This window comes from Coturnix japonica, chromosome 23, assembly GCF_054131305.1.
Source record: "Coturnix japonica strain WE chromosome 23, WE-NBRP24, whole genome shotgun sequence".
Lineage (NCBI taxonomy): Eukaryota > Metazoa > Chordata > Aves > Galliformes > Phasianidae > Coturnix > Coturnix japonica.
This window is the reverse complement of record NC_140685.1, coordinates 2473966-2497329: the sequence shown is the minus strand read 5'-3', so window position 1 is coordinate 2497329 and position 23364 is coordinate 2473966. Positions and strand designations below refer to the sequence as shown.

Here is a 23364-nt window from a genome sequence, read left to right as displayed (position 1 = left end):
AATGTGCTGTTTGTTGGCAGTGCTGGTGCAAAACCTTCCCCTTGTGCTTCCTGGTAGAAGTCCCAGCCCAGCAGTGCTGTGCCCCCCATTCCATATGCACCCATTGCTGCATCTCAGCATCTTCAGCCCAGCTGGGCTCCCTGCCCACGTTTCTATGTGACCCTCCAGGACTCCTTGACCTTGCAGGGGTTCACCAACACAATTCACATCTTTTCAGGAAGAAAAAGAAGCAGAGGCCCAGCTCCCTGCCCTGGACAGCTGGTTTCCAAAGCACGTTTCAGCTTAATGCTTTTGAGCATTTGCAGGTAGAACAGAGCAGAAGACTGCAGTGAGTTTTGCTCATTTCTGAAGGGTTTTGGCTGAGAGTAGAGCCAGGAAGCAGAACACCAGAGGCTGATGCTCACCTGACAGTGTCTGCTGCTCCGATGTCCTTATCTCTTTGTGCTAATTAACGATCAATTAAAAGTTTATGAGGCTCCCAGTGCCTGAATGAAGAACAGTTTTCCAGTAGGGAAAATTCATTTGAGAAGAAGAACAATGTGCCAAGGACACAAAGGTGCATAAGGAGCAGTGTGTGCTCAGACACAGCCCTTGTGTCAGTGCCTGCTGTGAGCACGAGGACGGGGGTGCAGCCAAAGCAATTTACTCCTTGCTGATCCCTCTGCTCCTGGCTTAGGAACTTGGTGGCTCTTAGAAGGGGCCAGACATGGCGTGGCAGCAACCTGGCAGAGGACGCAGCCTCTCCTTGCTGGTGAGATGTGCTCAGTGCACAGCACCCATGCACTGACTGCAGTGTTTTTCCAGTAGGGCTGTCTGTACCTCAAAGGCGCTGCCCATGTAACCAGAAATGTGAGGACTGATCTGTCTGCAGAGCCAGGACTCGGGCACTGCCTCACTCTGAAAGAGCCTTTCCCCATACAACAGTGCTTTTCTTTCCCATAGTTGGTTTCTGTGTTGACTTATAACCAACCATAGCCCTAAGCCACCTGAAAACAGGACACTCTTGTGAGAGGTTCCTCAAAGAAACTGCACAAAGCTCAGCCCATTGGGATCCTCCCTGCCCAGGAACCCAGATGAAATGGGATCCCAAAGCAGTTTTGCTGCTGTTTTTGGGGCAGTTTTGATGGGGCACAGGGCACTGTTACCAACAAGAAGCAATGGGGTAGCTCCAGCTGCACCCCTTCCCTATCATACAGTCCCCAGGAGCTGATGCAAGGGACAAAGGAAGGGGCAGCACCTATATGTGCACACCTGCAACCCATCATTAGCCCCTTCCCATGCAGCAGGGTGACCCAGGGGTGCGTGGCCCTCTGAGATGTGATGTGCTGGGGCTGGCATGAGCATTCTGCATACAGCTGAGGCCAAATGAGAGCAGGGATTCCTCCTCTGCATAACTTCACAGCCGTCACAGAAGGAAATATGTGCCGACCTTCAGTTTGGAGCCAACTTCTGCCCCTGTTAGAGAGCCATCTGTGCTACATCATGGCTGAAGCCTGCGTGCTGCCAAGACACCTCTGCACGCAGATGTGCTTGCTGTGTTATTAATGGTGAGTGCTGATGTGGGCAGAAGGGTTGCACTGAGCTCCCTGCTGTGGGTTTGGGAACAGCTCCCCATGTGTTAGGGTAAAAGAGTGGGTGGATCTGAGTGCAGCACCCATCTCTGTTACTCAAACAGACCTGCCCAAGTGCATCACTGAGCACAGCAGTGCGACACGGACACGGTCTGCAGTGCAGAAGAGGCCAGCACATGGGGCTGGGTGTTGGTGGGGATGCTGGGTTGCAGCCTGGCTCTGAGCTGTTGTGGCTGTCCACAGGGCAGGGATGCTCACCATGCCCAGTTGTGCTGAATGGGTTCTGGGCTCAGTCCAGGCCATGTGAGCAAGCATAGGGTTAGGCAACAACCTGCCCCTACTCTGCCCCACCCCATGGCGTGGAAACCTGAGCTCGTGCAGCCTGAAAATCCACTGTGGGAGCAGCCCTGCTGCCTTGGCACCCACATTGTTTCTGGGAGCAGAAATGCAAGCCCTTGGCTTACATTGCAGTGCTACAGATCAGTATAAAAAGCCAGATCTGGAGGTGGTGTCCAGCAGCTGATCTTGGTGCCAGCAGCACAAGGTGGCTGCAGCACCCACACTCACCTCCTGCTGCCTTGGCTGCTCCATCGCTGTGTGCTGATGTGATACCTGGTACAGTGCTTTCTTATCAGCTGTCTGCTCACACTGTTTGCTATGATTTTCCAGCCTGTATTACCCCAGAGGTGAGCAGTCATCCCTCCTGCTGTTAGCACTTGTACAGCCTTTATCCACCCGTTTCCACCCTTGCAAGACATGCTGATGCTGCTCAGACTTGCAAAGCCCATCATGTGTTATTATCTTCTGCTTGCTTCTTACTGTGGGTTTTTCACATAGCCTTGAAGGTAGCTTAGTTTGGACAAACCAAAGAGGCAAACTAAGGCCACAGATGACCAGGAGGGAGCTGGTCCCAGTGGTTTGCTGTGGGCCACTGGATGTGCAGCACCGTGCCCACTGGCTGTGCAAGTCCATGCTCACCATTCATTGCTGGTGTGCCACTCCTCAGCAGGAAAGCCCCAGGCTGGGCAGCACGGTCCTTCTCAGCTGGAAAACCCCTCCTGAAGTGGCGCTTCAGGTGAGTGCTTTGTTGCGTTGCTTGGACAGAGTTCTTCCATAGAGATTGTTATGGAAAACACGGGGAACCAACTTCTTCCTCCCCATAACTAGGGTTGCCATGAGCTCACAGGAGGGGGAGGTTCACATAAAGGCCTTTGAGTGAAATGAATTTGGGGTTGGAACCCCTGGGGTGGTGGCACTGAGGGGCTCATCCCCTACGCTGTGACTTTGGCAGCTGTGTGACAAACACCCTCTGCCTGCAGCACATTGAGTGCCTGAGCTGCTGCAGGATGGATGGAAGTGTGAACGAACCCAGCAGAGGAGAAATGTGGGTGTTATTGCCCCGTCTGTGTGGGGCATGCAGGGCTGAGCCCCTTTGGCACCAGCATGGCAGGGGGCTGTGAGCAGCAGCAGGCGGCTGAGCGGCTGCCTCCGGCCTTTCTCTCCTGGGCAGGAAGGAAGTGGGTTATTTTTAAAGCTGGGGCCCAGGTATGGAACCATATCTCGTGTTTTTTCACATGTAAAAAAGAAGGTGAGAAAAGATACCGTGCTGCCTGCCGTCCCCGTGCCCCGTGTCAGGGGTGTTCGCCCTGTGCCCCCAAGCAGCTCAGAGCCGATCCCTATTAATGCAGCTGTATAAACGGGCTTATCCCGGGGAGGGGCGCCGTGCAGCCTCACCTGCAGCCTCCCCCAGCGCGGCCCCATCTCGGCTCAGCCTCAACGCCGAGTCAAAGGTGGGACAGCGTGACAGCGCTGAGCAGTAGCAGAGCTCTGCACCAGGCTCGTGTCAGAGCGGTGACGAATTCCCCCGTGATCCCATCCCTGGGGGGTGTGGGGGGGTCGGGTGTCCTCGCAGCTGGCAGCGGGGGGCTGCGGGGAGCACCGTCCCGCGGCGACGGAGAGCAGAAGCGCGTTGCAGATGCGCTTTGCACGGCCGGATGCCAGCGCTGGCAGCGGCACAAAACTTGGTGCTGGAGCTGGGAAAGCCGCCCGCTCGGACAGACTCCTCCTTGTCTCTCGTAGCAACATCGGCTGCTCCCAGCACGGGGCAGCCCGGGCGGTGCGGTGCGGTGCCGGAGCGGCTCCGCGGGGCAGCGACGGGGCGGAGAGCGGCGGCTGAGCGCGGCACGGCAGCTTCTCCCTAAGGGGCTTCAGTCTGAAAGAGGAAGTTGTGTCGAAAACAACCGCCTTCACCCCGCTGCGTGAGGCTGCACCGCTTGCACAGAGAACCCCCGTGACACCTCCGGGTCTCGCCGTGCCGGATGAGCCCGCGGGGCGCGCAGGTACGAGCCGGGATGGGCACCGCGGGCACGGAGGGTGGAACTGGGGGAGTCCTGGGGAGGAATGAACGCGGTTCGGTGTGGAGTTTTGACGGGGGTTTGCGAGGGGAGGGGGCACTGGAGGTGCTACTGGGCACCCAGCGCCCCGTTGCTGCTGCAGGTGGGCTCGCACCCAGCCTGCCCGCACAAACGATTGCCTGCTCCCCCATCAGCCTGCAGCCGCCCCTTGGGTCATGGAACCAATGACCCCCTTGGGTCATTTTCCGTCCGAAAAGGAAACTGAAAAGTGGAGCGCTGGGGGTTTGTGTTTCAACAAGAGCCGCCGGGTGCGCTGCGCGCGTGGGGCACAAGGGCAGCCCTTCCTTCATCCGCACAGCACCGCCTCTCCCTGCGCCTCTCGGCCAAGTCTGAGCAAGGAAACAATCTCCTCTGGGCTTCCAGGGCTGATGGATCAGCTCTGTGCATTACAATGCCTTTTGTGTGTGTGTGTATTTGATCCTTGCGTGGCACGGTGGGTGCGTGGCTCCCCTGGCTTTCTCCAGCACTTCCTCTGTGGATGATCCAAATCCAAGGATGCTATTCAGCCCTCACAGCTGAGCATCCTGCACCTGCAGTGGGGCAAAATAGGGGTCACTGCTGTTGTGCTGCCCGTTGTGGCATAGGGCAGCAAACTGTGGCTTTCCTGGGCCTTATGGGAAGCCCTGACCATGTTGTTGCATCTATCTATCTATCTATCTATCTATCTATCTATCTATCTATCTATCTATCTATCTATCTATCTATCTATCTATCTATCTACCTACCTACCTACCTATCTATATCTTTGTTTTCACCTTTTGCACATAAGAGCTGCAGGGAAGCACCCGGCCCATTGCCAGGCACCAGCCTACCCATCTCTCTGCTGGGGAAGCTCCAATTTCAACGTTTCTTTTGAGGTGGTTTCCCACACAGAGTCCTGCATGTGCTCTCAGAGCCATCCTGCTCCTCATGTCCGATGCTGTCCCACTTTAATACAACACCCATGCCCCAGCTCTAGGGTGCCCTGAGCTCCCATTGCTCTATGGGATGTGGGGTGGGCGCAGCAGCAGCAGTATCAGTCATTGCTGTGTGGGCTCATGGTTGGGATGCAGCAGCAGCGCTCCTCCCCTGCAGCCCCATGTGCCCATAGCAAGAAGCTCAGATTTTTGCAAGAAATGCAGCTCCTCATCTCCAAGTCCTTATGAAGCAGCTGACACAGGAGCCCCTTGGTATGGCTGCATCCCCTACCCAGACCTGAGGCCTCCTGGGATTTGCTTCCATGGGGACTTTCTTCCCCATTGCTTTCTTGCTTCTGTGAGCTTTGCCGGTGCCAATGGCTGTGCAGAAGGCAGCTGCTGAGTTGGCTGAGTCACGTTGTTCTATTCTGAGGTGTGACATGCCTTGAAGACAGCGCCGTCCGTCAGCCGCGGTTTGGGCAGGAGCTGCTGGGAGAGCTGTGCTGCGCTGGGTGCTGCTCGTGGGGCCCCACTGCTGTTCTTCAGCCCATACCTGCACTGCTGGGGGGGTTTGCTGCACACTGTGAGATGAGAACATGCCCTGAGCTCCCACTTGAGCCCCACATTTCCTAGCGAGGGGTAAGAGATGCACAGCCAACACGAGGCTGCTTTCCCCATGCACAGCCCTGCTGTTTGCACTGCGCACTGTTTCCCCTGGGCACTCTATGTGAGCAATCCTGGCAGAGCTTTTTTTTTTCCTTCTGATTGTTTATCCAAAGTGCACTCCGGGAATGGAAGGAGAGGCTCTAAATTGAAATAGCCGATGTGTCCGGAAAAAACTCTTTTCTTCCCTTAGAAAAAATGCAAACGTGACGTTGGTGAGGAAGTCTCCAATGAGCCATTGGTGTCCAGGAAGAGCTCCATTTCCACGGCAGCCTTAGGGATGGGATTGGGGCTGTTTGGTGCTGGCAGGCAGATGGATGTGGGCTCTGATGGAGTTTGGTGGCTGAGCCGGGTCCCTCCTGCCCTCCCCATGCTGTGGGTCTGCTGGCAGGGACGTGCCATGATGGAGCAGCTGGTGAGCTGCAGCAAAATGCTACTGGGAAGCAGAGCCTGAGCTGGGGATGCGTTTCATTGGCAGGGAGAGCCTTGGGGAGAGCAGCTGCTTTCCTGCGGGGCAGCCTGGAGCCACCAACCTGGCAGGAGCTGAGGCTGCAAATGGGGCCAGAAAGGACTGGAGATCATAGCTCTGCTGCTTGTCCTGGGGTTGTCTCCCCATGCTGGTAAGAATGAGGATGGGAGTGAGGCTCTCACACGTGCTTTTCAGGTGATTTTTATGTGAGTTTGGCATAGTTTTCATCTTAATTGGGACACTTGTGCTCAGGGGCTGATCTAAGGGGAGATGGAGCCTGAGCTCTGCGTGCATCCCTGTCTGTGGCTTGGGTTCTTGGTAGAGCCTGGAGCAGCTGCTGCCCTGCACAGGGGCTGCATTGGTCCCAGTGTGGCACCCAAGCTGTGCAGCAGGGCTGGAGGTGGGGATCTGGCCAAAGAGAGCAGCCTAGTGCTGGCAGCTCTGCATGGCTAAAGAGAAGTGTTTGATGTGCTGTGCTGCTGGATCTGACTGTAGCATTGGCTTGTGACATTGGCTCTCAGCACAGCATTCAAGGATTTGGAGATGTTGAGGTCCGTCTGGGTAGTGCCAGCATGTGATACCGAACTGGTGGGTCTGGTTGGGGTCACAGCCCTCAGCTCCTGCAGGGACTAATGGGATATGGGACCCTGTGGTTGTAACCTTGCTTTGAGGGGTGATTTTGGGGGGCATTCTTGAAATGTATTCTCAAACTTTCCCAAACCTGCTGTGTATTTTTGCTGTTTCGAGTGCTGTGTTCATCCGGTGGGTCAGAACACACACCATTATTTGCCATCTCCTGAGAGCACTGCGCAGTGCTGCCCCGTTCCTGTGCAGTACATGGGTTTTTTCCTGGCAAGCATCTGTCACTGAGCTGATAAAGAGCCACAGGAAGCCTCAGACAGAGCCATGTAACCAAATACAGGGCTGCAGGAGGCGTGGAGGGACTGCCTTTGGAGAGGAACTAAATATAACGCAGGGAGAGTAAAAGTGAGTGCAGTGTGGGCTGCACCTGCCCTGCTCTGTCACCTGTGTCCATGGGAGAGCCTGGGGGAGGGAATGCTGGTGCTCAGCAGGTCTGATGGAGCTGACGGAGCTTCCCTGGGTTCCCTCTGGCTCTGGGCTCTCCCCAATGGCTTTGGGTGCTTCTGATTCGCTCCTCCTTTGGGTGGCATTTCAGCTCCCATCGAGGTTTGTGTGTTCATGTGGGTGTGCATGTCTCCATCCTTCTGCCATAGCACTTCCAATCCCACCCCAGAGCTTAGAAGAGCCATAGATGGGAGCTAAGGGGGGATCTGATACCCCCAGGGCCCCCCAGCCTGTCAGTGAAGCCTTTTGGTGACCTACAGGACTGCCTGTGAAGCCCACATGCATGTAGGGTGGGATGCTGGTGCACTGCTCACACTGCTGCTGGCACCCTGCAGGTTTGGAAGAGGAAGATGAGGCTGCAAAGCCTCTTCAGCCATCATCTTATCAGCCTGTTTCTGGGGCAAACCGTGCTTTCACTGCAAAGTTCCTCATTTCTCTCAATGCAGCCAGATGGCTCCTATCGCTACCCCAGCTCCTGGGAGAGGTGGCTTTGGAGTCGTGCAGGTTTCATCTCTAAAAAGCCTCGTAGCTCTTGGAAACTGGAAGGAGGGAGGGATGTGACTTTCCTTCTCACCCTTCCTGCTCGTTTTTTTCTCCCTTCAAATGAACTAAAATGCAGCTGATGCCACGGGTATTTTAAGAACTGCAGAGAGGAAGAGGGGCTCGGCAGCTCTGCAGAGAAGTGGGATGAGCGCGGAGAAGCCGCTGGTCTTGCTGAGCTGGCAGACAGCAAAATAACCAGTTACGGGATGAGATGTGTCTCGTGGCTGCTGCAGAGAAGGGAAGAGATGCGTGGGGAGGAGGGGGCAGAGAGAGGAGTGGTGTGACTCGGGGAACCGAGCACTTCTGCAGGGCCGGCGTTTGCACCGCGCTGTCGCATTTCCCCTCGGCTCAGCCGTCTCCGTTCGGCCGTGGCTGCCTGGGGCCCGTCAGCCCTTCCTGTTCTGGGCCAGGCTCGTGGCCCCTGCTCTGCGAGCTCTTACACGTGCACACAGAGCAGAGCTCAGCACCGCTGCTGGCTGCCGGCTCCTGCCTCATCGCATCCTCATCCTCCTCACCATGAGCCCATCCTGCGCCCCACGGTGATGCCAGGAGCTGGGAGGACACAGCGGGAGGTGAGTGCAGCCAAGAGCAAGATACAGGGTAGGGTCTTCCTCCCCTGTGCAGTGGGAGGTGTGGGCAGGGGCGAGATGGGGTCGGTGCTACCAGCCTGCAGGGCAAGGTACCAGGAAAACCTATGGCTGAGTCTGCCAATGGGGCTCTCCATTTGTGGCTGCTGCATCTGGAGAAGGCAGAGGGATGTGGCATGAGTGTTTGGGGCAGATCCTGGAACAGCCTGGCACAACACTGGGGACCCCATTAAAGGGTGCCATGGTGCGGCATCACCCATTGCCCTGACACCAGCACTGGTGTCTCCGTGTCTGAAGTTGCTCACATCTTTCGCTAAAATGCATTTTCACCCAAATCAGCTGCTCTGAGTGTGGTATTGGTGCTTGAGATGGTTCCTGTGGCCCTGCAGGGACAGTTGGCTTCTGGTGATGGCCGAGGTTTCCCTCCTACCCAGATGCCAAGTCCAGCATGGACTGGGAACCTCCTTCCCAGGGATGTGAACCACAGCACCATGGTCACCTGGCACAGATCAGACCAGCTTTGTTAATGCCACTCAGAAGCTGCCTGGGGGCAGCCTGCATCTGCATGGGTGACGGACAGGGGAGGCGGCTGTGGCAGCCATAAGCCTCATCTAAAGGGTCTGTGGAGGTTGGTGTCTTCATTTTTCCCCATCTGTTGTCCGGAACCACTCACCTCAGCCCAGGTCCTGTTCTAAATCTGGAAAGTGAGCACTGCATGTTGGGTCCCCTCCCACACATGGGCAGGTGGGATGCGGATGTGGAAAGCCACGGCGCCGCTCACAGCCAACACACGTTTTGCTTCGGCAGGCAGCGAGGAGCACTGCATGCACCTGGCCCCTCATTGGGGCCTTTTTCCTGCAGGAAATAATGTGCTGAGAGCCACGGTGCCAACCTCTACCGTGCTGTGTGGTGCTCGTAGCAATGAGTGGGAGCACCACGGTGGGTGTCGCTGTGGCCAGGAGCTGCCCAGCAGGATGCTCTGCATTTAGGGATGGGTGAATACAGATTCAGGATCTCCACGGGGAGTGAATCCTAAATAGAACAAGGATCTGAGGAAGAGTGTGGGCTGATGGCCTGATGGTGCCTGGAGGGACCTGGAGGACTGAGGGTCCCATGGGTGGGCACAGGGGGACCTTCCTTCCTTCCTCCTTGCTTTATATTTCCTCTTTTGTCGGAGATAACAATGCTTGATGGTGAGAGATGCCTTAGGTGTTGTACTGAGGGACATGGTTTAGTGGGACAATGTTGGCAGCAGGTGGATGGTTGTTGTGGATGATTGTGGAGGTCCTTTTCAATGTTGGTGATTATGTGATTCTGTGATTCTATGCCATCCATAACACCTGGCTTTGGAGCTGCTCTGCTGGGGTTTGTTTCTGTGGGGTGCTGGACAGGGGCCTTATGGCCATTCCGCTTGTCTTTTCCATCTGTTCCTTGTCCTCTTGGACTCTGCATTTTGGACTCAGTTTGACTTGAACTTAAACATTTCTCCTTAACACCTGGGGAGGAGAAGGCTCCCAGTGATGCACTGCGTGGCAATGCTCATCCTCCTTGCTGTGGGCACCAAGTGCTCCTCTGGGTTCAGCTCTGAGCTGATCCTTTGCCCAGCAAACACCAACCTGGTGCCCTGATGCTAAGTGCTAAGTGCCCTCTGCCCTGGGCTCCCTTTCCCTGCCCTGCTTTTGCTGGTACAGCTGACAGCACCCTGTGCTTTTTGCAGGTGAGACCCCGCACCCAAGGCCATGCCCGTGCACAGTGAGCAGCAGCCGTGCACTCAGCAGCCTTGCAGCCGTGCCCATGCTCTGCTGCAGCCCCGGCCCAGCCATGGAGAGCGCAGGTGGGTGGATCAGATAAGCATTCTGGCACAATCTCACATTTTATCGACAGGATATTGATGCTGAAATTTTTTATCTTGTGTATAAGCCACTCCTGCTGTTGCTGGTAGGTCTGTGAGCATTTATAGATCAAAGTGCCCCTTGTTTGTGTTGGAGCAGCGGTCTCATGCTTCGCTCCCCGTGAAGAAATGGCGGCGTACCGCGGGTACAGGCACTTTGATTTAGGAAGAGAGCACACAGTGTTTATATCAGCCTCAGAAAAAGGCTTCCTGTCGTCATGACAAATATACACAAATAAAAAAGAATGGGAAGTTTCCTTCTGTCCCTTCCTATGGTTCCCAGCTCCCCTCTCCTGGTCATTGCACCTCGGGAAACCGAAGGCCCTGCTCCAGCACTCAGCCCCAGCCCAGTCTGCTTTATCCCTTTGCAGAGCCATGCAAGGAGGTGTGGAGGTTGTGGTCCTTGAGCACAGTGCTTCCATAGCATCACTCAGGCTGCCTCTCATTTCCTGTAGGCACAGCACTGCTCTGAGCCATCCCTGATGCTTGGGGAGATGGAGCTGGGGATGAAGAGGGTGTGAGGGGGTGGGCAAATTAGGGAGCAAAATTGGGAAGGAAGGGCAGGGTTGGGGTTAGGGTTAGGGTTAGGGAATCGGTGTTTCTCAGCTGATCCCTCACATGGATTTAGCAGCTGCATTGTGCCAGCACTGACATGCGAGTTCCCTCGTGAGCAGCAGTCCTCACCACAGGAACAAGTCATACCCCAAATCAGCTCTGAGGTTTTTCACATTTATTTTTGGCCACGGGAAGGATGCGGCTCACTGCTGACATGCACAGAGAGCAGGCGGCAGTCAGAGCTCTGTATCTACCCTTCCCCAGGGTACTCAGGGCCCTGGGTGGGCAGCTGTGGGCCCTTGTCACTGTGATACTCCCATAGGGATTGTAAGAAAGAAGGGGACAGACTCTAGAGTCTGTGTGGTAGGACAAGGGGAAATGGATTTGGACTTAGATTGGGTATAAAGAAAACTTCCCTAGTGTTTGCACTAGAAAGGGTGAGGTGCTGGCACAGGTTACCCAAAGAGGTGGTGGTTCCCCATCCCTGCAGACAGCCAAGGAGAAGGGATGGGCTCTGAGCACTGATGGAGCTGTGGGTGTCCCTGCTCAGAGCAGGGCTGGGACCAGGTGGCCTTCAGAGGTCCCTTCCAACTCCAACCATTCTGTGGTTCTATGGTGGATGTGGATGAGGCTGAACCCCCTGGGTGCCCAGGCTGCTCATGCCCTCCTTGTCCCTGCAGAGCTGGAGTCAGACATCCTGCGCCGTGTCCGCACGCTGCTGCGTGAGCTGGATGGCCACCACCCCGCCTGCCAGCGTGACCGAGGTGAGCAGATGTTTTGCACTTAATTAGATCCAATTAGCATGCCCCATCCCTTGCTGAAGGTCACTGGGTGGAGAAGCCATGCTGAGCTGTGAGAGAGATCCCCATGGACAGTGGTTGCAGTGCCCAGTTCTCCCCATCCATCAGCTCACTGCTCTGCAGGGCAGCCTCACCTCTCCACCTTCTCACCTCTCAGGGATGCTGCGATGGACTCTGCACAAAAAAATTGACCAGAATCCCAGTAACAGCCCCATCCTGGTCCGGATCCTGGTGAAAGAGCTGGAGAGGGTGAGTGCCTCACAGTGCCCTGCAGGTGGGGACCTCATCTCCATGGGGCTTCATCCATCCCAGGCAGGACAAGCCCTGGGGAAGGAGGCTGTAGTGACTGGAGCCTCGTAGTCAGGGGCAAGCGATGTTTGCAGCCCACAGACAGCAAAACAAAAAGAGCTTTTCCAACCACCCCCACGCTGCCCTGCAGTCACAGGTAGTGGGGAAGTTTCCCTCCCTGCCACTCATCTCCTCCGCGTGGTGTCACACCTTGCCCCATAGCCCATCCTGGGTGCATCGCATAGAAACCCGCGGGTGGATTTTGTGTTTCAGTGATGCATCTCTTCATTTTCTGAACTCAGGTGAACCTTCAGCACCCCCTCAGCACCTGCAGTGGTTGGGCACAATGTCACCTTTGAGAGCATACCTCGTTTCATCCAGTGCCCTCATTTGCAGACACCCCTCTGCTGTCACCTCCCTCTGCCCCCCTTTGGGGTTGAGGTTCCCCTGCAAGAGCTGTGTCAGCCCCCCCTTCCTCCCACCCATTAGAGCTGTTATTCCTCTGCTGCTCTTATTTTCAGTCCTCCTGGGCTGTAATTCCCTTTGTCTCCCTGAAGCTCTCCCTGGAAATCAGTGTTATGCTTTTTCAGTCCCTTGACACTGCAGCAGCCCTGAGCACTCAGCACCAACCACCGATCATAACTCAGCAATTTCATGCTTGAGTTCCTCCAGAGATCTGCCCAGGGATTAGCTGGTCTCAGCAATTCAACCTTACTCATTTTATCGATCATTTCTAAAGCTTTGCTGCCATCGGTTCCATTTAGCTGGGATCCAACAGCGGCGCATCATCCCTCAACAGAGGTGCCGGGGGGAGACCCTGAGTTACCAGCATCACCATGGCAAGGCCCTGCCAGCCCTGCTATGCCCACCAGGCAGGACCTGCCCCCACCCCCAAGGATCCCCTGCCCACCCCAGTGACCCATAGAGAGCTCCCAGAGCTCCCCCTGCATCTACTCAGGGCTGTGCTGGGTGCCTCAGTGCTGACTGCACCTTTCGGTCCTGCAGGCAGAGCGAGGTGACTACAGGCATTACATCATCCCTCTGCTGCACACACTGATGTACGCCTTGATTAAGGTAACCTCTCTGGGGCAAGATCCTGGGAAATCAAAAAGCAGGGGAGGGACCACCTATTTCTGTACTGGAATGGCCCATCCAAGCCCTGCATTGCCACAGATGGACTCAGCCACACATTTCCCCGTGTGATGTCCACAATAATGGCACGTTTAGGGTCTGTCATGGAGAGAGCCCATTTGGGATCTCTGCCTGCAGCATCTTGTTTGCTGCCCCTCTCTCACCCCAGGCTCCCTGCATCTCCGACGAGCTCTGCAGCAGAGTGTATGATTTCTGCAAGAAGCTGCTCACCCTGCCCAAGCCTTTCTGCACCATTGGTTTGGACTATGCTGCCAGGCTAAAGATGGAAAGGACAGCACCAGGTACGATGCTCCCCTGCTCTGCGCCTGAGTTTGGGGGGTTTATATACAGAGCTGGCCTTTGCCTGAAGTTGTGGCACCTCTACACTTTGAATGGTGCTCTTCACATCCCCCATACCCAGCACCATCCCCGATGTGGCCCCATGGCCATGGCCAGCAGACAGCCTTTCCTCCTGCTCCAAGCTCTCCTCTGAGCTCATAATCCTCTAAACAAAGGAAGGGAAATACAGGAAATTATCCATGAATAGAAGGAGTTTTCTTTTTCTGTAGCATGGCCTATCTTTGTCTGTGGTTATATTTAACCCAGGGCTGACTCCTGGCTCTTACCTCCCCTCTCCCATCAGTGCTGACCCACTTGGAGCCCTTCCCATGAGCCAGGCCAGGTCGTTTTGCCTTGTGCTCCAACCCTTGTGCACTGATTTTCTCCCTTCTGTTAGGAATGCTCTACCAAAGGATGGTGATTTCTGAACAAAGTCTTAGAAGCGACCCCTACCCCTACCAGGAAAAGTGAGTAGTGCCTCTTCAAATGTATCATCACTCTTATTTCTTCCATACCCTTTGAATTTTCTGTCCCTTTCCTGCTCCCTCAGTTGGTGCACAGACAACTTGGAGCCAAACTCGTTGGCAGGGTGTGGGCTGAGGGGGGGATGCAATTTGTTGACTGCATTTTGATGTCCCCATCTACCACACCTCTGCAGGATTTTCATCTTTGCTGACCCGGAGCTGCTCTCTGAAGCCATCTGCAAAGCTCTGCTCACTGACACAGAGGCAGCTCGAGTCTCCCAGAGCCCGAGGGCATGTATGTGCCATGTGATTACCCACGCCATGCAGGCAGCCCTGGGCGAGGGCTGTGACCTCAGCGCCTTGAGGATGCGGCTCCAGGTAACCAGCAGCACTTGTACGGCCCCAGTATGGTTTCCTAATAGTCCCACTGGACACTGGGGCTGCAATATGGGCTCATCCATGAGCCTGTTCACACAGAATCCATTTGCCCCCTTCCAATGCTCGGAAGCATCTCTTACACGTGGGGGCACTAATGGTGTCTATGTGGCAGGGCATGCCCAGCAGCGAGGTTGAGCACTGGTTCCAGGAGGTGGTGACAACTGTTGAGTGCACAGGGAGCAAAGGAGGTGCAGACCGCAGGCAGCACACGGAGAGACTGCGGAGCATCTACAGTGCCATCCTCAGCTCCTCACCACCAGGTGAGCCCCCTCCATGCTGCCCATCCTCACCATTACCCCTCCACAGCCCATCCACAAAGTGCATGTTATTTGTTCTGCAAGCTCTCTGCTGTCTGCAGCAAAGCAAGGTCCTTTGCTTGCCCGTGCCTCAGTAGCCCCATATCACCTCTCCCTTTCCCAGGATGTGTATGGATGTTCATTTGTGCAGTTTGTGGGATGTGGGGATTGTGATCACAGCCTTGGGTTTGGCCAGAAGTGATGGGATGGGAGATCCCGCAGGGCTCAGGACTATTGGAATAGCAGAGCACCAATGGGTTTTATGCACTACCTGCTCCACGTGCTATAAGCACCCCTGTTCCCACAGGCAATGCTCCCCTGGAAGGGCTGCAGGGCACCCCGCTGCCCAACCCCAACATCAGCTTCCACCTCTGGACAGAAGATGATCAGCTCTGTGAGTGAGGCACCAGGGCTGCACTGGGAGGGAAAGACAAGCAGGGCACACAAAGCACCCGATGAGAGTGGTGCTGTGCTGGGAAATGGGGCTGGCAGGGCGATCCAGAGCTGCTGGTGGCCCTCTGGTTGGTAACTGGGGCAGGATGGAGGCTCAGCCTGAATCTGGCTGTATCTCCCTCCCTGAGCTCCTCCTGCCTGCAGGGAAGGAGCTGGTGCTGTTCATCCGCCCGCTGTCGCAGAGCTGTGAGCCCGATCGCCTGAGTCAGGACCTGGACAACTTTGAGATCCAAGACATCATTTCCGACTGCGAGTGCTGCGAGCAGACCCGCTTCTCCGTGCTCTCCACTGACAGTGGCATCGAACGGGACCTGCCACCGACTGCCGAGGAGCCCTTTGCCCCGTGCAGTGCTGACACAGAGCAATCCCGGCTCCATAGGAAAGGTGGCATTAAAAAAAAACCCTCGCCATTGGAGAGCGTGGCCTTCCTGCAGACCGGCTGCAACAGCCCCGGGGTGAAGCCTGCAGCCAAAGTGCAGAAAAGAGTGGGGATCCCCACTGAGCCCACGGCCCCGCTGCTGAGGCTGCACACTGCCCGCATTGTGCTGCTGGGGGACGATCGCATCCTGGGGCGCCTGGCCCAAGCCTACCACTCCCTGCGGTGAGCAGCTGCCAAGGGGAGGGGGGTCAAAGTGGGGGCTTTGCTTGGTTGCATGCACCAACCTGATGAACCCACCTATGGGACATCCCATAAACCCTCCAGTGTGGATTGGGGAATCTGGGAGCATTGCTGCTGCTGTGTTGCATTGGGCACAGGAGGCGAGTGGGGAGGGTTTGTGCTTCTGTTGCAGAGCTGCTGTCATCTCCTGGCACCGTTTTGCTCCCCCTTCACCTTTCAGGCATGGCTATATTTATTTTCTTCCCTTTCAAGGAAGCGAGAGACACGGCGTGTCTTCCTGACCCCAAGGCTAAACCTGCAGTTCTACTATGTGCCAGTGACCGGGCAGCCGGGCACATTGGCAGATGCGGTGAGTCTGGGGATCCCAGGGACAGGGGGATCCCAGGGGCTGACCCCTGTGAGTGCATCCCTCTGCCTCCTGGTGAGGTGTGAGCTGTGTCCTGAGCTGTGTTTCTCCATAGAACCCCTCTGCCACCAGCCCCGAGGAGCTCTGTGAGGTGGCTGCCTATCTGAGCAGAGCTGACCCCTGGTATGAGAGCAACATCAACACGCTGTGCCACATGATCCCCAAGCTGGCCGCCATGGTATGAGGAACCCTCCCCACCCCCAGCACTGATCCCTTCCCCAAAAACCCATGGGGGTGAGCTCATGCCTGCAAAGCCCTTATGTGCCCCAGATGGAGGCTTATGCCCTGCAGGCAGCCAAGGTTGGTGTTGAGTCCATGAGGCCCATTTTCTACAGTGGGGTTTTTTGTTGTTTTTTTTTTGGCCAAGGGACAGGAAATGGCATATTTCAAGAATGCAAATGTAAACGAGGCATTTGCTGTAATACCCCAGATCTCATTTCCTGGCAGTTTGAGCCAGCACTGACAGCCTTCAAGAAACGTGGGGAGGTGGGGGCAAGCCTGTGCCTCCCCCATTGGCTTTGGCTGGTCATGGCAGAGCAGCTGAGCTCACCACCCCTTACTTGGTAGGAAGGCAGTGACCAGGGCTGATCCTTGTTGCTATTTCCCCCCCAGCCTTCCTCTCCGAGCAAGCATTTGGTAACGGATCTCTTCATCACTGATGTGATTGCCTACTATGTCCGTATGGGTGCCCAGCCCATCTGCTTCCAGGTGTACGCAGTGAAGGTGGGTTCTGTGGATGCTGTGCTGTCCTGTGGCACCACCAAGCCCATGGGGTCAGCAGGGTTTGGGCAGCTCTGAGCTGGTCCCTGTGCCCCCAGCCCTTCCCAGTTCAGCAGTTAGAGGTAATGGGTACAGATATGTCAGTGACGCTGGGAAGAGTATCTGGGGATCTTGAAGGTCAGCAAAGCAAATGCTGACATTACCCCCCGCACCCTGCTTTGCTGGACAGGGGTTTGCTCAGCAGCTCTGGCACCTCGTGCTGCTTTAGGTGTTGCAATCAAACAAGGGTTCTCCGGATAGCTTCACCAAAACTTTGCAGAGGCTTTGCAGGGTTTCCTGAAGTGCTAATTTATTTGTTTCCTGCCAGCTTTTCTCTGAACTGGTATCAGGGTGAGCGATTTGATACAAGCACAAAGAACTTCTCTATTTGGTCCTGAAATATCAACCCTCCATCTGCTCCTCTGTCAGTTTCCCCCTTCAAAGCTCAGGGTGCTATCAGTGCATTTATCTCCTTCTAAGCTGCCCGCAGCCAATATGGTGATCTACTGCAGCCAAAGAGCAGCCGCTGCATTGAGCAAACAGGCACATGGCTTGCAAAGAGCTGGAAGAACTTTGTTGGTTATTGGTGAAGCATCACCAAGACTTGCATTAATAACGTGTAGCTTGCAAAGCAGCTGATCCACAATGTGGGTTGCTGAGGATTTTGTTTTCCCTCTGAATTTCTCTTCGATGCATTTCTCCTCCAAGACAGAAATTAGGAGCGAGTAAAAGAGTGGTGACTCAAATGGGGGAAGAGGAACTGCCTCCAGGTGTGGTTTTCATATAGAGGCACTCAGACTGCCCTGCTGTCACACAGAGCGTGATCTGGAAGCACAGAGCCTGCTTTGCTGTTTGGGTTAAGATCACACTGTTCTCTTTGGCTGCACAAGAGCTGTGTGGAGGGCAAGCAGAAGCTCCCCAGGACCTTATCTTCATCTTTTACTCAAAGGGTGCTGCATAGATCTGATGTGAGTGGCTGATTCAGATGCATCAGGAAGAACTGACCGGCCTTGCTATTAAGGCAGTGCCTGTAGTCAGGCTGGAAGCTGCTCCCCAGCACTGAGCATCTGCTGGGAGCAGCCATCTGTGAGCACGCAGTGACACCCAGTGGCAAGGGCCCGTGGCTCAGCTGGCGTTGTGCACTACGAGGCATGCAGTGATCAGATCTCCCCATCCCATCCGTCCCCCATGGTGAGGTGACAGGTTCCCTTTGATGATGTCCCATTGGAGTGCTCAGGAGACCCTTTTGCTGCCACAGTCATTGTAATGTAATGTAATGTAATGGCACAGGGTGACTGTTCTCAAAGTTTTCCCTCTCTTTCAGGTTTTCTTCAGCAGCTCAGCACAGGAACCAGCTGAGGATGTGTTCCTCACAGAGCTGTGTGCCCAGGTGCAGGACAGCATCTCCCCCAGAGGTGCGTTTGGTCCCCATGGAACCCCACAGCCCTCACACCCCAGCAATCAGGAGCTGCCCTGAATTCCTCCATCTTCCTCCTTAGCATGTGATGATAGGCAAGAGGGTGGTCGCTGGGTCCTGGGCTCAGCCAGGTGATGTCATGAGGCACAAGAGGGCCTGAGGGCTGGTCTGTACCCAGATCCTGATCCAGTGGATTCTTGCCATTGGGCTTGAGCACAGACCCTACAGCGAGTCCATCTCACCAAACCTTTTGGTGGCACAGAGCCTACCTATAGAGTGGCTTTTCCCCTAGACTGCTGTCCTCTGCCCTAAGATGGGTGGGATGAGTGACACCTCCATCCTTCTTGGTCCTCCCCTTGCAGAGGTAAACCCAACCAAGAAGAAGACGACCCTGGATGGCCCTGGCATAGATCTGACTGTAACATACAGGAAGGTGAGTGGGGCTCTGGGCACCCAACGTGCCCATGTCCGCAGGCATAGCACAGACCTTCCAAAAGCAGTGATCTGGCCCTCCTTCTTTCCCTGGAATTGCACTCCAGGAGAGGACAGAGGGTTCTGATAGGTTGTCAGCTAACCCTGTACTTGTGAAAAACTACCCCAAAGCTCCTTAGAGCCACCCCATGACCTGGTTGAATGAACAGAGCCTTCCTTCCCAACAGGTCGTGGTGAGTGACCGGGCAAAGGAGGTATCACTATCCCTGCGCTCCACGGGTCTCTCAATGAAGGCCATCCCTGCCAGCTCTGCTGAAGGTGGGTTTCTCTGCTTGAGAGCAAGCTTTGCTGAGATTTCTGATGCTCCATAGGGTGAATCTGACCATAATACTCAGTGTCATTTGTGCCTGTGCTATCCAGGTCTAACATGCTGCTTCTGTTGCAGATCTGGCATGTCTAAATGTGAACATCACTGAAGCTGTTAGGATCAACAACTTGTCAGGACGATCCTTCTCAGTAAGTGGCTGTGGGTGATCCTGACCCTGGGAGGGTTGGCCAGTGAATGGAAAGCCCTTACAACCACAGTGCAGGGGAACTCTCCATGGAAGGGGAAGGCTCTGGGAGTTTCCATGGCTGGGTGTTCCCTGGAAAAGTCTATTTTCTCAAGTCAAACCCCAAATGCTGTCCCTGCTGCTCAACGCACACTATCTCAGGACACCCTGAAGTACTGAGCTGCCATGGTGACTATGTGATTCAAAGGGCAGAGTGGAGAAGTAAGGCTTAGTCCTTTAGTCATCATAGCTCTGCTTGGGTGTGGGAGAGGATCTATAGGTTTTGGATCAACTCTGTTATGCCCATACCTCCAGCTGCACTCCTCTCCAGACCACTTGTGTCAAACCAGAGTAGGGGCTGTTATAGCAATGCTTTAACAAAGCACAATCAGGAAACAGGAACTTCAATGGATCTAATCAGCATCTCAGAGAGATGGATGTTCTCTAGGGCTCTTTTGGTATCGCATAAGAGGCCAGGCAGAGGATGTGCTGGCAGTTTGGGTGCAATAAGTATTATCACACTTTGGTCACTTTATATTGCCATGGAGCCTTTAGTCTCTGAGCTGGTGTTTTCAGGTAGACAATATTCTTTTGGTTGTTCTGGCTTTTGGAAACACCAAGGTGCTGCAGCCTGTGCTGCTCACCAAAGTCCACCAGGATAGAAGGCCGTGCCCCACATTGGACATCCCAAACCTCCCAACCTGTGCAAACTTGGCCAATTAGCAAAGTCTGCTCTTGCAACCTTAGGCTGTGATGGTGGAAAGAGAGAGAGACCCTTCCACTTTAAAGCAGCCACCTTGCATCACTTCTAAAGTCTAAGCTGAATGAGAATGTCATCATTGTTTCCCCTTCATATCTGCCATCTGTCTCCTCCGTATGCCCCACTCATGCCAGGTGTGTGAGGCACTCTTTGAGCTCTTCCTCCTCTCCCAACCCAGACGGTGGCAAACAAGTTGAAGACACGCAACATCAAAATCAGTAGCACGGAGCAAAGGCCCTTCACATTATGTCTGGACAAGGACAGCAGAAGGACCTACAGGAGTGTGATCAGGTGAGGATGCCCTACCTGGGAAAGCAGGGTAGAGTCAAAGAACCATGGAATCAGAGAACTGTCTGAGTTGAAAGGGACCCTTGAAGGCTATCTGGTCCAACTTCCCTGTATATGAAGGTTAGGGCAGAGGAATCAGCCCTGTGAAAAGTCAGGGATTAATGTGGCTGCAGTGGTGATAGTGACATATGAAGTGCTGGAAGGGAACAGACAGGGTTTGTGGTTCGTGTGGAGTACAGGTAAAGTGGGAATTTCTGAGATGCTGAGGCTGAGGCCATTGCTTTTGTGCTTAAATGCTGGTACACATCAGCTCTCAGCCAAAACCACTCTGAAAGCATTAAGCCCAGCTCTGTGTGACAGCCCCCGCTCTGCAGTCAGAGCAGAGAGTTGGGATTTAGTCTGAGATCAGACTCTAGCCATTAAGTGCAGCTTTGCATGAGCAGTAATCACATTCTTGTTCTCCTGCAGCCTGGAAGTGTCTCCTTGCCTAGAGCCCAGCTACTGCCTGCAAAAGTCAAGGACAATGAAATTCAGCCTGCACGAAGCAGAGGATGTGGGAATTGTGAAATACATGCCCAAGTCTCTGCTGCTGCCCATCAACACATTTGCAGGTGTCATCCAGTGAAGAAAAGGAGAAAAAGCTGATGTGCAAGATGCAGCACCTGGGTCGTGATAGGAGAAATGGAAAGAGGAAGCACACTAAGATAAACTGCCAACAGTGGCTTTGCAAGCAGGGTGGTGTTTCTAAAGCTGCAAAGGCAGAGGTGGGCAGGACAGCCGTGTGCCAAGGAATGGCTGTGATGGCCACAGCCCGAGCTCCCTGCCAGGGCAAAGCCCTCCTAAAGGATTGGGAGATCTGACCTTTTGCACAAGTCATGACAAACCTCCAAGCTTTTCATTTCAGGGAAAGGACGGGGGAAATAGAGCTGAGGCGATGGTGCTTGATGTGCTTGTGGATCAAGAGAGCAGTTGCTAGCACTAATATTTATTGCCTTGGCATCTCCTGGCCTGGCGTGGTGTGTGACATGAGTGTAGTTGATGGGACACCCACTGTTGTTTCAGAGGGGCTGTGTAAGTATGATGGGTGGTGTGAAGCAGGGACAAGGGATATACTGTGCAATATTTGGCAGTGATGAACTCAGGATGCCCAGGCAGCACAGCTTGGCTTTGTTCTGAGAAGCCTGCAGAACCCCTGGGAGACTCCTCCATTCCTTCCCCCTGCTGCTGCCAGGGTGTGGGAGCTTTCCCCTGGTTTGCAGATGGGTTCACACCAAAGCAGCTTTGTGGAGGAACGTGTCTGAGGCCCATCTTGGCTGAAGTAATGGAAGAAACACGGTGTACATTGGTTGGCTCTCTGAATACAGTCTGTGATATCTGGGGTGTCTCCAGGGTGTCTCCTGTAAATTCACATTGGAGGGGATATGGGATCCGTGGCACCCTTCCATGACACTATCAGCTTTGATTCTTTCAGCTCCCAGCAGCTCAGGGTTACTGGCTTGGATCCGCTGCACCAAGGAGGAGTCTTCCAGCCTTGTCAATGCACACAGCAGCTCTTCCAGTGTCACCTACAGGGCGTCCCTTGAGCATAGATATCCAAGTCTGGAGATGCTTCCCTCCAAGCCTCTGGGTTGTCCTGGTTGGTTGGACCCTATGAAACCCTCCTGCTCAATGTTGCCTTGGCACAGAAGGCAGCTTTGGTTCCTGTTCCCAAGCTCAGGGTGTGTGCACTCTCATTTTGAATGCACCACACAGCCCCAAACTAGCACTGGAAAACATTCCATGGGGCAAAGAACTCTGGAGCTGTTGCTGTGTGATGGGTTATTTAGGTCCCAAAAAGCATTTAACCCCAAACCAGCACCAATAGCTGATGGGCAACAGCATCACAGCACCTCAGTGCCCCAGTGCAGGAACCTGGAAGGTCTCAACCATCTTCAGTTCTTCAGTGCACTTTTACATCTCCCCTCAACAAATGACAACCATGAGAGCGCGGTATGTGGTGTCCAGGGCTGACTTTGTACAGCTGTAAATGGTGTAGATGGATTATAAGTTATTTGTACAGGTGTCGCAGAGGATCTGTATCAGAAGGTGCAATTCTTCTAATGCCAATTATACATATATATATAAAAGAGGGGGAAAAAGCAGAAATAGACTTTTTTTAAAATAAATTTACTTGCTTGTGGCTGGTGTGAGCGGGGTATGAATTGTGGGAATAGAAGGAGCTGTGGCCCTATAAGTGGAAAACAATTGATGATCTGGTGTTAATGGCTTAGCTCTATCTCCTACCCTGCTCCCTCCTGCGCTCATAGGAGAAACAAGGAAAAGCAATGCTGTTGTAGATGATCTCTGTGTGTATTGATTGCAGTTTATCTGCACCTCAGATGATTTCAGCACTATTAGCTCCCCATTTTCTGGCACAAACACACTATGCCATGCTACAACCTGCTGCAGCGACTATAGATAGGCTTGTCCTTGAGCCAAGAATAACTGGAACTCTGTGTTGAGAAGTTGCCTTCTACCTGGAATTCAGACTCAAGTAGAGAACAGTTTTAGTGTCAAGAATCTATCCCAGCCTTATTACCACGTCAGGAACTCTAATTGCTTGTTAATGGGGTGCATGACAGCAGTCCTGTGCAAGCGGCACACCTGAGAGCCATGTGAATTCCTGTTGATTTCATTGGTGGTGCTGAGGATGTCCTCTGCAGCTGATGCTGTTTGGATCTCACGTGGATCGATGTACTCATGTTCTGTGACGTGCTTCAATGGTTCTCACTGAATCAGTTCCAGCAGATGAGGCAGCATTCACCACCAAATGCTGAATGTCTCTGCTTATAATGAAACAGTGCCCAGACCCTGCACGTAATGTATGGCCAACAGAGCTGGACTGGAATTCACACAGCAAATTGAACCCAATACTTTATTTCACCTTTTATTTTCATTCCTACACTGCAAGGAAACAACTAAAATTGCAGGTTCCGCCTTGCCTTTCCCTTTCCCTTTCCCTTTCCCTTTCTCTTTCCCTTTCCCTTTCCCTTCCCCCTTCCCCCCTCCCCCCTCTCTCCTTCCATTTCCCTTCCCTTCCCTTCCCTTCCCTTCCCTTCCCTTCCCTTCCCTTCCCTTCCCTTCCCTTCCCTTCCCTTCCCTTCCCTTCCCTTCCCTTCCCTTCCCTTCCCTTCCCTTCCCTTCCCTTCCCTTCCCTTCCCACCTCCCTGCCCCCTTTCTTTCTTTTTCATCTGCTGACTTCACTTGTA

At 54.2% G+C, this 23364-nt stretch overlaps 1 protein-coding gene across 4 annotated transcripts; it reads left to right on the top strand.

Moving 5' to 3' along the window:
• The first annotated feature begins 3531 nt into the window (after window positions 1-3531).
• PIK3R6 (phosphoinositide-3-kinase regulatory subunit 6) lies at window positions 3532-22295 on the top strand. Of its 4 annotated transcripts, none has more exons than XM_015880166.3 (20): window positions 3532-3910; window positions 9947-10063; window positions 11356-11439; window positions 11633-11724; window positions 12769-12837; window positions 13064-13196; window positions 13631-13700; window positions 13892-14075; window positions 14248-14395; window positions 14739-14825; window positions 15029-15485; window positions 15756-15852; window positions 15965-16087; window positions 16522-16632; window positions 17993-18083; window positions 18448-18518; window positions 18745-18835; window positions 18963-19033; window positions 20007-20119; window positions 20585-22295. In XM_015880166.3, the coding sequence occupies exons 2-20, from the start codon at window positions 10024-10026 to the stop codon at window positions 20739-20741; spliced, it is 2289 nt and encodes a 762-aa protein (XP_015735652.2). In that variant the 5' UTR covers window positions 3532-3910; window positions 9947-10023; the 3' UTR covers window positions 20742-22295. The 4 variants fall into 4 exon arrangements, 3 of the variants coding, with proteins under 3 accessions (XP_015735652.2, XP_015735654.2, XP_015735653.2); XM_015880168.3 differs by lacking the exon at window positions 3532-3910 and adding an exon at window positions 5856-6164; XM_015880167.3 differs by lacking the exon at window positions 3532-3910 and adding an exon at window positions 6772-8214.
• Window positions 22296-23364: the final 1069 nt, after the last annotated feature.